The sequence below is a fragment of the Tiliqua scincoides genome, chromosome 10, assembly GCF_035046505.1.
Source record: "Tiliqua scincoides isolate rTilSci1 chromosome 10, rTilSci1.hap2, whole genome shotgun sequence".
Lineage (NCBI taxonomy): Eukaryota > Metazoa > Chordata > Lepidosauria > Squamata > Scincidae > Tiliqua > Tiliqua scincoides.
Window position 1 is genome coordinate 23,904,641 of NC_089830.1, and position 16,059 is coordinate 23,920,699.

The window sequence follows — 16,059 nt, forward strand, 5'->3', positions numbered from 1 at the left end:
ACAGAGTCCTGTTCACTGTAGGTTGGTGAGACTGTTGAGGGTTCTCTGAGAAAGATCATTGGTCTGCCTGTCCCTTCTGAGAGCTAGAGTTCCCTAGAGGGTGAGTAAGACTGTTAAACTAACTGAGGTCTGTGGGTCTGATACATCTCAAGGCTGTCATTGAACTTCAGACCGCAAGGGATGCTAAGTGCTTTAGGGGTGCAATCCTAACCCCTTATGTCAATGCTTTCCAGCACTGGCATAGCGCTGCCAATGGGACGTGTGCTGCATCCTGCAATTGGGTATCACTCAGAGGCCTTCTCAAAGTAAGGGAATGTTTGTTCCCTTACCTCAGAGCTGCATTGCCCTCATGTCAGTGCTGGAAAGCTGGAAAGCACTGACATAAGGGGTTAGGATTGCACCCTTAATATAGCTTCTGGGACTTTTCCACCCTGAAGTTAAATTGCAGCCATGGGAGAAGGGAAGAGCATCCAATCTGGATGAGGACTGTGGCATGTAGAAAGGGGGCATTTGACCCCTTCACTCCGTAGCACAGGTCTGAGAACAATCAACCCCCTTCTTTGAAGAGTCAAACTCCATACAAAGCCACATGAAGTTTGACCTGAAAATGACTGCATTTGCAGACTCTTCTGATGGGTGCTGAACTTGTGGTGCCTTCCTCACTGAAACTCTCCTGGGCGACATTCCTCTTGTTCATAGCTTGTCCTTTCTGCCTCCTTTGTAGTGGTAACCGGAGCCACGGCGGGGATTGGAAAAGCCTACGCGCATGAGGTGAGTGGACTGTGATGTATGAAAGGCTCTTAGAAGGGTCCTCTTGGCCATGCGCAGGTTCACATACATTCAGGGAGTAAACAAAGACAAAAGTGATCCAGGAGCCTTCCGACAGGAAAAGGAGCACAGCAGGCTTTTCACACTTTTCACACTTGGTGATTGGCCTTTCCTAGCCCTTTGTAGCTAGCCCTTTGATCTTCTTGGGCTTCCAGCTTGCCAAGAGGGGCCTCAACGTGGTTCTCATCAGCCGCTCCCTGGAAAAGCTGAAGCAGGTGGCTGCTGAAATTGGTAAGTGAGAAGCTGCACCTGGGAAGTGGAGGTGACTGGGCAAGCTGCTGGGTCCAGCTCTCAGAAATGGGACTCTTTCCAGAGCTCTGGGATCCTGAAAGAAAAGATTGCCAAAGTAATTACTGACACAGCAAGTTGGAGCCATGTTGAAGGTTGTTTGTTTTATGATGATAGATTGATAAGTATGCTGTTCTTTTGCTATCTCTTTGTTTTTTGTTATAGGAAGAGTGTGCATTATAAGGGGGGAGGGCGGTAGTGGGGGATGGGGAGGGCAGACCAGCACTGGGAGGGGGCGTGGACAGCGGCATAGGCTCCTTTTTGATCTTATCCCCCATCCCAGGCCTGATCCACCAACATATGGCTCTTTGGACTTGAGCTAAAGATTTTGCTGGTGCAGATCCAAGTACAGTGGTACCTCGCATAACGAATGCCCCGCGCAGCGAAAAACCCACAGAACGAAAGCGGTGTGCGAAGTTTGGTAACTCGCATAACAAATTTTTATGACTTATGCTTTGCATAACGAATTTTTTTTTTATTGTCCTGGTTTGTCTTAAGGGGGCGGATCTTCATGTCCCTTTATGATCCCGTTCACCCTAGTAAGGGGCGGATCTTCATGTCCCTCTATGATCCCGCCCGCCCTAGTAAGGGGCGGATCTTCATGTCCCTCTATGATCCCGCCCGCCCTAGTAAGGGGCGGATCTTCATGTCCCTTTATGATCCCGCCCGCCCTAGTAAGGGGTGGATCTTCATGTCCCTTTATGATCCCGCCCGCCCTAGTAAGGGGCGGATCTTCATGTCAGCTTGCTCCCAGGAAAGTGTGCACAGGATTACAGCCTTCAAACTCCCCACTCAGCATCCCCCCATCGCTCATTCACCCTCTCACTGCCCCATTTCCTTCACGTTTCCCCCATGATCACAGGAAAAGCAAGCAATTGAGTGCAGCTGCTGTGTCCTGCCCAGCTTAGAGCACAATCCTGTGCGTGTCTCCTCAGAAGTAAGTCCCATTGTGCTTACTTCCAGGAAAGTGTGCTCAGGATTACAGCCTTCAAGCTCCCCACTCAGCATCCCCCCCCCCGTTTTTGAAATCCTCTGTACAGTATGTATGCCTTTAAAGAGCACTGAATAAACACTTTGTAAACCAAATTTGACTTTGTTTTGACTTTTCTTGCAAATAGGAACACATTAATTAAATTTCAATGCATTCCTATGGGAAAACGCGCTTCGCAAAACAAAAAACTCGCATAACGAAAGGACTCGCGGAACGGATTAATTTTGTTATGCGAGGCACCACTGTACTCCCATCTTGGCAGTGGCTGCTTACTTCAGGGCAAGGGAACAGGTGTCTCCTAACATCAGGGAGACCTCCAGCTGCCTCTCTTTCCATGCTGGATACAGTGGAGGCCGTACTGGTGCCGCTGCATTTCGGCACAGAAAGTTAGTTAGGATTTGGCTGTTCTGCTTCAGAGACATAACCGGACAGGCTGTTCGGACCTCTGCAAGACTGGACACCTGCATGTGTCAGACAACTGCTCAGTGTTCCTAAGTCTGCCTGTTGGTCTAGTGACCTGTTCTGGCAAGGCAGTTCCAGCATCTCTTTGCCTTCACTTCCCAGAGGAACAGCACAGCCGAAGCACCAGAGTCATCCAGATGGATTTCACCGAGGGATCGGAAAGCTATGAGCCGATTCGAGATGCTCTGCAGGGCCTGGAGATTGGCATTCTGGGTATATGCACCTTTTCCTATTTATACTTTTTATTAAGCTTTTTAATCTTGTGTCATGTACACTATGGGAGCAATCCTAACAGCACAATAGGCCAGCACCAGTCCCAGCCCAGGAGGGTAGCACACGTTAGCGCCTTCTCGGGAGTCGGCTGGGCCGGCGCTGGGTTGCGTGCCAGCCCACGGAGGCTGCATCCTGCCTCCTCACCAACATGGGAAGGGAGGGTTGCATCAGCCAAGCTTGGCCAATGCCCAGGCCTGGGGAGGGCAGGAGGAGGCAGGAGGGAGGGGTTCTGAGGTGGTGGGAGGGCGGGTGGAGGGTGGGCGGGGAGCAGGAGGCAGGGCTGGGACCCAGCTGTTATGATGGATAACAACCCCGTTCCCTGGGCAGTGAGGAAGAGCTTGAAGCTGCTCCGTTCTCCTCAGACTTGTGCCACCTCCTGAGGTGGCATTCTCAGTATATGCACCTTTTCCTATTTATACTTCTTATTAAGTTTTTTAGTAAAGCAACATGCACACTATGCGCACAATCCTAACAGCACAATAGGTGCTGAGGTGACACAAGTCACTGGGGCCTCACTGGGGCCGTGGTGGCTTACCTGGGAGTAAGGGGAAGAGTTTCCTCTTGCCTCCTGCTGAGCCACTTCTGACCCCAATCTTGTGCTGAACTTGCCTGTTCCAATGCAAGATAGGAGTGAGCTGTATGTCCAGCAAGCAGTGGAGAAATCACTGGAAGTCCCTCCCACAGAGAGTCAGAGAATATCAAAATGGGGAGAGGGTGTCAGGCCTTTGGCATCCCAAGCCCTGAATTGTTGTGAGCCAGGATGTGGCAGGAGGGGCCTTGATGTCCAGGCCTCGTATGAAATGTAAATTAAAGGAACAGCACCACTGTATGTGATTGGTAATCAGCTGCACCTGTTGCAGGTGCGAGCCATGTGAGCTGGGAGAAATGTGTGCTGAGTCACATAGGCTATGGAGGAATGGTGCAATGCACCACTGGACAGCCAATCAGAGTGGGTCACAAGACTGTCTTGTGACTATGAGGTCGCCCTACTCTGATTGGCTGGCCCCGGTATATATGGGGGCAAGAGCAGACTTCAGGTGTGGGTTGCTGTGGTGGAGTTTCTGTGCGTCCTGTTGCTGGTTTGTTCTGTGGCTGGGACTGTGCATTATCTTGACTGTGCCTCTCTGTATCCCTGACTTCTGGACCGTTTGACTGACTACTCTTCTGCCTGCTCCTTCACCAATACATGCTTCTGCAACAAACAAGCCTGTGGCTACTTCTTTGGCTCTGTTTGGGATCACCTGCTTCTTCTGCTGTTTCCCTACGCTCCCATGTCACTCTGCTATCAGGAAAGCAAGGGCTATCCTCCCCTGCTGACCTGACAGAGGGTCCATTTTCTAAAGATGGCTCTAGTTTTTTCATTCGAACATGTTGTGGTTGCATCAGTCTGGTGGTGTTCTGCCAGATTCCCAGTCCAAGCTCTGCCTGGAGAACTATGCCCACTTTTAGCTAATTAGCTCCCCTTCTTTCCTCAAAAGTGACCCTGGTTCTGCCCTGCAGTACTGCTGGACCTTACCACCAGGGTAGCTTGCCTGTTTAACCTACAGAGGTCCTCCTTCCTGCCAGCAGCCTTCCGCCACTACAGCAGCCCCTTGGTCCTCAGCAGATCTTGGGCACAGCAGCCAAATACCAGTCTTAGTGTCTCCAGTAGTTTCTGCTCCAGCAGCTTCCAAAGTCCATTCACACATCAGTCCATCAGCAGTTCCAGCAGTCTATTAGCCATCAATTCCTCAGTCCATTTCTCCAGTCTGTCCTTCCTCAAGCTTCCCACCTTCTGCTACCCACACCAAACTCTCCCTTCATCAGGTGCTTTTATGCCTGAGGGCTCTATTCCCTTCAAGTGGCTGCAGCTGTGCAGCACACTCTGCTGGGTGCCCAGGCCTTACCCTTAAAGGGGCCACTGCTGATACCACATCTACCTCCTGGCCAGATCTTCTGCGATTCCAATACAGGTGGCTGTCACAAACATCACCCTTGGGGTAGGGAAGGACCAGGGGAGATTCCCAAGTCAACCAGGATTTAACCCTCCTCCACCTACACCATCCTCCACAAACCCCCAAGAGCAATGTTTATTTATTTAGCTTACTCCAAGCCCCAGGTCCTATTAACATACATGTCCTTGGTTAATTACTGCACTCAATTTTCATGTAAAAGATTTTTATTATAGCTTTAAGGGAGCTTCAATTGCTCCAATAACATACTGACATGATTTACAGTAGCTTAAAAACAAGAAAAGATCATATCTAAAAAGAGGCTAAAAATTACCTACCTTTCAGGTCTCTCAGCATTTCTTCCAGTATAAAAGCTGTTAACCCCCAGCTCCCTTCCTCCTGCTGTGTGTGTTTTCATGCACCCATGCCCAGGTTTTATTCTTTAAATTACTAATGCACTACACCTGGGTAACAAACACCCGACTTAATCCATCTTAAAGGGAAAGGGACTTGCCCCACCCCGTGACAGTGGCCTCTAATTTCAACCCACATTCCAGCCTGTTGTCTTGAAGTATGTGCCTGAGGTCTCTTTGTGCTCCTCTGCTTTGTTGCTGAGCGAAGGCGGAAGGGTGGTGGCTCTGACCCACTGGCCTTCTGTGTCTGTGTGACAACTCACCCTCTGCTCACTCTTTTTACAGTGAACAATGTTGGCATGAACGTTCCTCTGCCACTGTGTTTTCTAGACCTCCCTGACATTGACAAGGTGAGTTTGGTCTCAGCCAAAGACCGCCTGGCACCTCCCTGCCTGTCATCAGGTACCGCCATTTGTGCAATCTCCCCTGCACACAGTTGGTGGCTCAGTGCATTGTGACATGTCGGCTGCCATCCCTGGGTTGCAATCAGCTGAGCACGTGAAGTGGAAAGTACAACATTTGTGGCTCCCCTGTCCACCACCCCATATTTCACAGGTCTCAAGCAGGCATGTAATGGGGCTCTTCTCAGGTTGAGTTGGAAAGTGCCCTTACATCCCCCCCCCCCAACACTGGGCCTTTTTAATCACTGACCCGGAGCTGCTGGGCTCCCTTTCCTAGAGCAAATATGGTGTGGAATTCTAACCTTCTTGGAAACAATGTTCAGAGAGGTTGCCATTCTGTTGCTGCAAATAGGGCCACACATTAAGGGCGCAATCCTAACCGGCACTCATGCCAGCATAGGTGCCCTGGAGGGCACAAACGTGCCGTAAAGCATGTTTGTGCCTCCGTGAGTGGGAGCTAGGTCAGCGCATCCAGATGTGCCAATGCGTGGAGGGAGAAACCTGACATAAGCGAGCACACTGACATAAGCGGCAAACGTAGGCATGGGGGTGTGAGGAGGGGGCGGGAGGGGCATTATTGGGAGGGGGAGGGCGGGCCCGGGGGCGCACACACGGGGTGCCAGGGGTGGGGCCTTCTTGTGCCTTTGTCTTGTCTTTGAAACATCCCTCTCTTGCATGGAGGAGCCAGTAAACACCGTGACCAAGGGAGTAGGTCTTTTTTAGGACACTATTTTGATTGAAAAGTGGAGCTTAACTAAAGTCAATACATTTTAAAACAAACCTTGAATTCAAGTCTTCAAGTAGACTCAGGCTCTACTTCTGTCAAATTCAGACTGTGGCCGCTCTTTCTCTCCACCTTTTACTAGCTGAAGTGTCCTGTGACGCTCCAAAGGCTGTGGAGAGATGCCAAGGTGGTCTGGAAAGTCAAGGCCCCCTTGGTCTCTCATCAGCTGCCAGAAGCTTTGTGACAAGACAATAACCAAGACAGTCACACTTCTTTTCCGTCTCTTACAGTATATACCTGACTTGGTGAACTGCAATATACTTTCGACATTGAAGGTGAGTGATGTATGGATGGATATGGGACATGGAAGGGGAAGGTGCTTGGGCCCCGTTTCCCATCACTGACTGTGTGTCACTGCTCTTGTTCTCCTAGATGACACAGATCATCCTTCCTCAGATGGTTGCCAGGTAGGCGAGGAGGGAATCTGCACCCCTCAGAACCTACCTGTACAGTATTCCAGAATGACACCTGTGAGGGCTTCTGCTTCCACCAAGGAAAGGATTTTGATTGGGGTTGTCAACAATATAGGAAAAAAGTATCATGAGCAGATGTGTGGACAGAACCCTCTGCTCCAAAAAAGAGGGACAAAGCTCATCTGTGGCAAATTTGCAGGAAAGAAAGGAACAGTAGTAATAATATAGCACAGAGATGGTTCTGGTCCATGGCACATTGAACCTAAAATGGTTGGTTGGCCACATCGCATAGTTTAGAAGGCTAGAAAGAGACATTTGCTTGTCTCCATTTGCTCTTTTCCAGTCCTTGGGGTCACAGTCTTTCTGGTGCCACAAGGGCTCTTTGATTGCTGTAAAGGCAATCCTTTACACTCTGGAACACTCTGGAATATTTTGGAGAATCCTGGTTTGCATTGGATTCCTTACAGAAGGGCAGGTGTTCCGCTAACTCACCAGAATGACTCTCTCTGTAGGAAGAAGGGGATTATCATAAACATGTCTTCGGTATTTGCCCGTCGTCCTATGCCCCTGCAACAGATATATGCTGCATCCAAGGTGAGGAGCATGTACACCTCTGTAACCCTATACCTGAAGGTCCAGGCTTTCTTACTTCCATTGTCTCCCTCTACTTCATGACCTCCAAATAATCTGCTTTTCATATAATAAGTGGAACTTGCAGCTTGATCGTGCCCTTGTCAGTTGAGGTCTAACCATCTTTTGCAAATGTGGCTATGTGAATGGGAGCCAATGTCCTCACCCTAAGTGCCCGTGGAGTTATTTCCACCCTCAGACCTTGATTTTTCTGCTTCTGTTTCAGACATTTCTGGATCTTTTCGCGCGAGGGTTGGACCGAGAATACCGCTCCAAAGGCATCATTGTGCAGGTATTGTTGATTGAGCCTCTTGTTCTTATCCCAAGGAATCAAAGGACAGTCGGACTTGTGGCAATCAGTCAACAGGGCTTGGCAAAATTCTCCCAGTTAAAAAATTACTTATTTTTTACTCCTTATTTCACTTTGTATATAGTGTGGTCAGGGGCTCAGTGATGACCTATCTCCTGCAGCGCAATCCTATCTTGTGCTGCAACAGGCAGACCAGGAGGCCTGCGCTGTATCCGGCATAAATTAGGGGCTCAAAGTGGCTCAGCCAGAGGCAAGGGGAAACTCTTCCCCTTACCCCCAGGTAAGCCACTGCAGCCCCTATGGGTCTCCTCAGTGGCATGTTCGAGGAGAGCGCTATGCTGCTCGGGAACGGGGTTTGGGATCCAGCATAACTGCCCAGTCCCAGCCCCAACTCCTGCTCCCCGCCCACCCGCCCCCAGTACCGCCCTCCCCCTGCCCTCCCCCTGCCACGGAACACCTCCCTCCTGCCTCCTTCCCACACACCCCAGAGCCATGCGTCGGCCAAGCTCGGCTGATGCGAGGCCCCTCCCCAAGTCGGCGCGGAGGTTGGCCAGTATGTGTCCGTGCGCCAGCCAATGCACGAGGAGGTGCAAACATGCTTTATGGCACATTTGTGCCGGCCCAACCCCAGGTCAGGATTGCGCCCTTAGTTAAGTAACTTTGGTATCTGGAGGCAGGGCAGAGGAGAGGAGGAAGCAAGTTTGCTTCAGTTACTAGTTCCCCTTTATCTTGTGTTAGTGTTGTGTACTTGGAGCCTACATCTCCTGCCCAGAACCTTCTGCCACTTCAACCTCAGGCTGCAGTTCCCAGCTCCTGTCCTGAGGAATCCTGAGCTGGAGAAGACAAGCCTGGATTCAGACATGGTCTCCCGCTGTAATGCTCCTTTCTTCCGCAGAGTGTGCTGCCCGCTGTTGTTGACACCAATATGACTGCCAAGTATGAAAAATGTGGGAAGATACCGGCAGATGTGTTTGCGCACAAGGCCTTGAATACTGTGGGGCTCACCAACAGAACCTCGGGCACCCTTATGCACAGCATTCAGGTAAGTTCAGTGTGGGTTGCAAGGTAGATTAATGGACAGCAGCAAACCCTTGTTTGTTTTTTATCCTCTATGCCAGCAGTTTTCAAACTCTCTAAGGGAGTATGAACTGCTCTAAGTCTTTGTGGGGGTGGGGGGGAGGCAGTGATGCAATCCCCAGGATTGCGCCACTCAGGGGGGCTGCAGGGGCTTGGCTGTACATACTGAAGCCTCCTGCCAGCTCCCGAGGGTGCGGGGAACCCTGCGCGACCATCTGCAGGTTCCCCACAGCTTTGAAAGTGCAAGTGGAATGATTGCGCCCCACCTCCGCAAAACCGGAAGTTGTTTGTCCCCTGAGCAACACGATCCTTAAGGGGCAGGGCCTTTGGACGACGCCCCAGTTTGTAAACCCCTGCTCTATGCAAAAAATGTGAACACCAACATATTCTTGGTCTGCCTCTGGGGCAAAGTCCAAACATTATTTAGTTGTGGGTAGTTTATTTCCCACCTCCACTTGTTTTTCATGTTACAAAATGCAATCGGAGAGTCTGCAGTTCACCTCCATAGGTGAGATGTGGAGTTTGCAGAACTATTACCAGTTTGTGTGCCATTAATGCAGTAGTAGCTCTGCTGATTCTCAGGCATACATTAGAGGGGAGCAGAAGCCGGTGAGCACATGAAGGCGAGTTCCTCCTATCAGTCTACCCAAGGCGGCTATCTCAGTTGGCCTCATGGATGGGCCGGCCCTGCTGATATTAGTTGGTTTCCTCTCCGAGGGCCTTGGGAACTGCAGCTTGTGAGGATGCTGAGAATTCTGTAACAGAGAATTTGGCGCATCTGTGCCTCTGGCCTCCTCCCAGAACCAAGCGTTTCCTGGGGGGGAGGGAATAAATTTGAAGCCAGTTCTGGCTAATAAGGCTGCGGCCTCATTACATCCCCCAAACTCTACTCCTTAGTCGCCTTGGGTGCCCCCCAGGGAGAAAGGCAGATTGCAACTCCAATAAATAAATAATAATAAATACTCCTCTTGCTCAGAGAAAAGCCTCACTCAGCCTTGCTCAGCATTTTCCTTTTCATTTGCCTTTCAGTATCTCGTGGGACAGACATTATTTCCCCAGTGGTTGCATTTTTCACCCATCGGGATTGCTCTTGTTTTCTTCTTCCACAAGATCATAAAGAAGCAGGACTAGCCTTCCTTGCTGTAGATGCGCGAGGGGCATGGCCCAATGCCCTGGCCCTAAAGCTTTGTTTGGGTCTTGTTGTCCTGCACGCAGATGTTGATGAGATGTTTCCCACTAAGTTTCCACTGCATATTTGGGAAGCTGCTTTTCCCCCCACATGACCAATTCATTTCAGTCGAGAATTGAAAGGGCATTGATAGCTTTAACAGCCAGGGAACAGCCGCCCTAGTGGCCCCTGTGAACGCCATGTAGAAGGCGAGGAAAAGTCCTAAGCAGAACTGGGCTTACTGGTTAACACGGAGCTATTTCTTTTCTCAATGCTAACTTAACTCTGACCTTGCAAAAAGGGGAAGTAGTCTAAGTGAATACTATGTGATCAGGCTTCTCCCAGGAGTGAAGGCTGTCAGTATACAGACATGTTCCCCAATCCGCAGGGATTCTGTTCTGGAACCCAATTCATGTGGATACATGAATCCGTTTACAGGAGGGGTTGCTCCTCACCCTCCAGAGAGAAGGGGGTGCACAGGGGAGGGAAGCACTGATCTGATCCACATTTAAGTGAAACCACCGATATGGGATTCACGGACACGGCCCCCCACAGTAATCTTTACAGATAGCCATATCAAGGAAAGTGTCATCAGGGAAAGGGTGAGAACCATCAAAGCGAAACAACGGAAAGCTGGTTGAAACTGATTTTTCTCCTGGCGCTCATTTTTCGCTGGTTTTGTTAAGTTGCTAAATGATGATTGCCCATCCGGAAAAACTGTACAATGTAACACGCCCTGTCTGTGCCAGGCAGAGGCTTGGTTTTTAGCTCTGTTGCCAGGACTGCCTCTTGTTTTCAGCTGAATCTTTTTTTCTTTACTTTATTGATGAATAACAAAATAAAAAAAGATACTATCGTAAAATGCAATATTATTTATGTATTTTTTAACAACTTATAAAGGAAAAGGGGGAAGCTGTTGTTGTTGATGCTGATGATGATTTAATTGATCGACTTAAAACTCCAACCCTCAGCTGGCTCAGAAATGCACTTATTTCACTATTAATGCACTATACTCAGTGAGCCCTGAGAGCCCTGAGAGCAGATAAAGTCAATCTCTAGGTGACTTCTGAATGCCATGCTGGGGATTTCAACAGGGGCTGCAGTCAATAACAGTTGGAACATTGGCCCAGGTGTCAGTCATTACCATATACGGGCATTACATCCCAAAGGGCCCCCCCCCCCACACACTCACATCAGCAGCATAGAAAAGGGCAGAACAATCTTCACTCAGGGCTCTCATTTTCTGCAAGCCAGTAGGAGGTGTTAGCACATTCTCACTCTGTGAGGCCAACCTGAGTGTGACAGCCCAATCCTGAGCTGCCTGGTGCCCAGGGTTGCAGTAGCGCCAAAATGGCTGCCCCCGGATCCAACTGACACCGGGTAGCTGTTTGCGGCTTCCAAGTTCTCTGAGGGAAGGGGACTTTCGTCTTGTGCTTTTAAGCACAGGAAATGGGCTTAAATAGAAGGCAAAATGCAACATATTTGAAGTAAAAATCTAGAATAAAAAAATTCCTTCACTACATACAAATGAAATAACCAGCTTAACCGGTTCACCTGCAACCCTGAGAGCAACATGCTGGAGTCAAGCTGAATCCATTTCAGCACCTCTTCCCTGTTGCAGATGCAGTTGTCTAGGGCTGCCTGTTTATTGATGTGTATCTTCCAAATGTATATAGAATCTGGCTTATAGTTCTGCTATTACTGCCCCCATAAGGGAGTCCAAGTGAAATTCAGGGGACAGAAAGAAAAGGAAAGGCAGTTCAAGGGCAGTCAGACCGGGATTCTGAGTGCAGTTGTATGTTTGAACCAGCACTGAGCTGCTTCTCATTACCAGAAGCCTGGCTATCTAGATTTTCCTGGAACGGCGAGTAACGTGTCCCAGTTGAAAATCTGACGCAATCACAGAACGAAGCTTCTGATTCATTCCCCAGTTCATGTTTCCATTAGCAGAGCACACACTGCCCTTCCTAAGCAAGTCTCAGCGGGTGCAATCACGTTGCATCTTGCTGAACAATGTCCTAGCTGGGTCCTTCCCAGTTTCAATAAAAGAAGTTTGATGTGATGGACTCCCTGGGCAGAATTTCCATCTCTAATGCAATGTCTTTGCTTTCTGGCAAATGCTGGGTTGTGCTAAGTTACCCTTCCTACAGTAACGTCTATCCTTGTCAGAAACCCAAAGGGGTCTTCCTAATTCCACCATCTTGTTGCAAGGTCAAAGCAAAGTTCAAAAGCAAACTCAGTAGGCAAGAGTGGTGATCGTCTGCAAGCTTTATTTTGTTGCCAGCAACGGGCTTCTCAGGGACTCCTGTCCAAAGCGAAGAGAGCCATGTGGGAACTCTCAGAGCCCACAGAGAAAAAAACAATTTTCCAGTGTGAGCCTCTCCCTTATATTTGATTCTGGCTCCTTTGTCTGAGGAGTCTTACACTTCTCATTGGCTGGTGTGTGACATCAGAAATGGGGGCCTTCTCAGGGTTGGCCAGAGATAACTTTACAAGCATTTGATTGGTTGGCTTCAAATTACAAACTCCAAAAAAGGCAAAATGTACATTTGAGACATTATAGAAAACATTGTTTCCAACAACCACTAGATGGCACTGTTTACTCATTTATTACTGGCCTTTGGTATGTCTTTGTTTATTTCTGACCCTGACAGAGTTATTAATGTTATCTTTCCAAATCCCTTCTGTCTGGTCTCATCAATCACTGTGGGCTTTCTGCTAACTGTTTGAACTGTTTGAACTAAGCCTTTTGGTCTTTCCTCTATTCTATGTGTAATTCTCTTGATGTGACTTCGTTATTGTGATGTATAGTGGTATAATTATATTTGATACAAGACAAACTCACTTCTTATTGTACAAAAGGATTCTCTTTTAGAACTCTTTTCTTATTTAAAACAAATCTCTTTTCCCTCTGTGTCAGCTTAGAGGTTCTCATTATGTTTTGCTGGCTTATCAGGGACTCTCTGCTATGTCTCTGCTTATCTCTGCAGATGCCTATATCTTAGAGTGATAGAGATTTTAAAGGTTAACCTAACTTCTCTCAGATAAGAAAAACACCCGAAATTAGGAGCCAAAGTAGTGACTATTTTTCCTGTTAAAACCAGGATAGGAAAAGTCATTATGTCAAGATGACCTGCAGAGAAAAAACATGTGCATCATAGCTTTCTCAAAAGGAACATTCCAGGGTCTTATGTAATCAAAGTTGCAGGCCAGAAACTTCTCCATACATGGCTCATAGACTTCCCAGTTAGGGCTGGAACCATGCACCAGTATGCCAAATAAGGAGAGGGAAATGACATGCAATATCACATGGGTCAATTATTTGTGACAGAGTACAAGTAAAGGAGTTTTGGGTGTGGTTCTCTGAGAAAACCCACTGATCCACCATGGGGTAACTTCGAACCTGTATCCATCCTAATCTATTCCTAATCTGTAAATAGCATGTAAATAAACTTTCTATATGTTTTTAAAGGAGTCTGTGTCTGCTTAGCATTTGACCCAGAGACCAAGTCCCAGAAATCTCTCTATCAGAGTACTCTTTTAATTGGCAACAGATTTACTGTCTTTGCCAAGGCTGTCAACTGTCTTATCTAATGTTGCTAGTTTTCCCTCTTTAAAACTGCTTCTAACCTGTGTATAACCTTTCTTGGTGCCAAGAGATATCAGCTTCCTAATTAATTGGTGCAGGCGCATCCTGCTTCCTAGTTCTCTGTATGTTGTATCTAATCTCACTTTTAGTTGTAAATCTGTCTCTGAGTCTACAGAGATATACAGAGTTCTTATCTTGTGAGGAGTAATTTTCTTAGAGTTTCCTTGTTAGACTCTCTTAATTAACTTTGCCAGACATCTGCCTCTTCAAGATTACAGGGATACAGCTCCTATATTCCATATCTGTGAACTGTCTGCGAGACAGATTACTTCTGCCAAGGTTGCATCTGAATTACAATTTTCAAACTTGTGGCTTTAAGTAAAACTTTCACCTTTCTGTGTATTTCATGCTTTGATCTAAGTATTCTGACAACTAAAAATTCACTTTAAACTACCATACATTGCTACTAACATTAATTTACACCTTTAAGCAATAACTATTAAGTAAACAAGCATTGTGATCTCTTTGACATGAAACTCTGGTTAGTACCCTTTAAATACTTCTCTTAGTGCTCGACATATGTATATCTAGACTGTATTTTTGATTTAAAGGGAACTAATAGAATAATAAGTTTAAAAAATCCAAAAAGCCTTTTTCCATGTGTCTTCATCTGTCTATTTGTTTCCAAGCAGGGCTGAGGCTGGAATTTCCCTCCCTCATGCTGCCTATTCAGAGACAATGCTTTATCTGATGCTTCGGTATAATGAATATACAAGGCTGTAAATTTGATTCCAAGAGAAGCTTAAATCATTTGTCATACTAGCAATTAGCCTGAGATGGAAACTTCAGCTTCTTATACTCCCTTTTCCATGAAGCGTTCACTTTATCTGATGTCCTTGACAGTTTGTCAAAAGACATTCTTTGAGACTGATTTACAGCCTGCCTGCAATTTGCAGTTTCTGGCCTGCTTGAGACTGAGAGAGGGCAAAATGGATTTTTGTAAACATTTGAACATTTTCCCTATTAAACTTCCTAATGATTTGCTCTGTTTAACTTTTAATTTGTTTGTGTTTGGCTTATGGCTTTCATTAGCCTGTATCAATCTGAGGACCCCTTTGTGACAATGGCTTCTGCATGAAGGTCATTTCAGTGCAGGAAGAGGTGGCAACTGCATCACATACAACCCATGGGACCCCAGGTGCACACATCCATCCTTGCAAAGTATTAGAAAGTGTGCTGGGGACACCGTCGGAGCTGGACACCAACCCCAGGAGACAGATCTGGTGAAGGAGCCAGGCTCCAGAAGCAGAATGGAGATGGGTTGGATTTCAGCACTGAGGCAACATGATGAATGCACAGACAGAAGAGAAGGAAGAATGAGTGAGAACAAGAATAGAGACCTGATAACGAGGCAAGCCCAGACCTTGTGCCCATAAGTGCAGCATCCAATAAGTGCATTTCCTGAGCCAGCTGAGGGTTGGAGATTTTAGTCGATCAATTAAATCAGCATCAACATCAGCAACAACTCCCCCCTTTTCCTTTATAGGTTTTAAAAAAATACATAATATTGCATTTTACGATAGTATCTTTTTTATTTTGTTATTCATCAATAAAGAAAAGAAAAAAAGATTCAACTGAAAACGAGAGGCAGTCATGGCAGCAGAGCAAAAAACCAACCTTCTGCCTGGCACAGACAGAGTGTGTAACATTCTACAGTTTTTTCGGATGTGCAATCATACTTTAGCAACTTGGCAAAATCAGCGGAAAGTAAGCGCGAGATGAAAAATCAGTTTCCACCAGCTTCCAGTTGTTTCACTTTGGTGGCGGAAGTGAAGAAGGCCAATTCTATGCTTGGGATCATTAGAAAAGGTATTGAGAACGGGACGGCTAATATTATAATGCCATTGTACAAATCGATGGTAAGGCCACACCTGGAGTATTGTGTCCAGTTCAGGTCGCCACATCTCAAAAAGGACATAGTGGAAATGGAAAAGGTGCAAAAGAGAGCGACTAAGATGATTACGGGGCTGGGGCACCTTCCTTATGAGGAAAGGCTATGGCGTTTGGGCCTCTTCAGCCTAGAAAAGAGACGCCTGAGGGGGGACATGATTGAGACATACAAAATTATGCAGGGGATGGACAGAGTGGATAGAGAGATGCTCTTTACACTCTCACATAACACCAGAACCAGGGGACATCCACTCAAATTGCGTGTTGGGAGGGTTATGACAGACAAAAGAAAATATTTATTTACTCAGTGTGTGGTTGGTCTGTGGAACTCCTTGCCGCAGGATGTGGTGATGGCATCTGGCCTGGATTCCTTTAAATGGGGATTGAACAAGTTTCTGGAGGAAAAATCCATTATGGGTTACAAGCCATGATGTGTATGTGCAGCCTCCTGATTTTAGAAATGGGCTATGTCAGAATGCCAGTGCAAGGGAGGGCACCAGGATGCAGGTCTCTTGTTGTCTGGTGTGCTCCCTGGGGCATTTGGTGGGCCG

At 47.4% G+C, this 16,059-nt stretch overlaps 1 protein-coding gene across 1 annotated transcript in view; it reads left to right on the forward strand.

The window, feature by feature from the left end:
- Positions 1–12,974, forward strand: part of LOC136661057 (very-long-chain 3-oxoacyl-CoA reductase-like) — a 39,136-nt gene extending 26,162 nt beyond the window's left edge. Inside the window, exons 2-11 of the mRNA XM_066638079.1 lie at positions 700–771; positions 984–1,059; positions 2,672–2,782; positions 5,472–5,536; positions 6,602–6,646; positions 6,744–6,778; positions 7,297–7,378; positions 7,641–7,706; positions 8,620–8,766; positions 12,960–12,974. Of these exons, the coding sequence (XP_066494176.1) occupies positions 700–771; positions 984–1,059; positions 2,672–2,782; positions 5,472–5,536; positions 6,602–6,646; positions 6,744–6,778; positions 7,297–7,378; positions 7,641–7,706; positions 8,620–8,766; positions 12,960–12,974 (714 nt within the window). The remainder of the gene's footprint in view (positions 1–699; positions 772–983; positions 1,060–2,671; positions 2,783–5,471; positions 5,537–6,601; positions 6,647–6,743; positions 6,779–7,296; positions 7,379–7,640; positions 7,707–8,619; positions 8,767–12,959) is intronic.
- Positions 12,975–16,059: the final 3,085 nt, after the last annotated feature.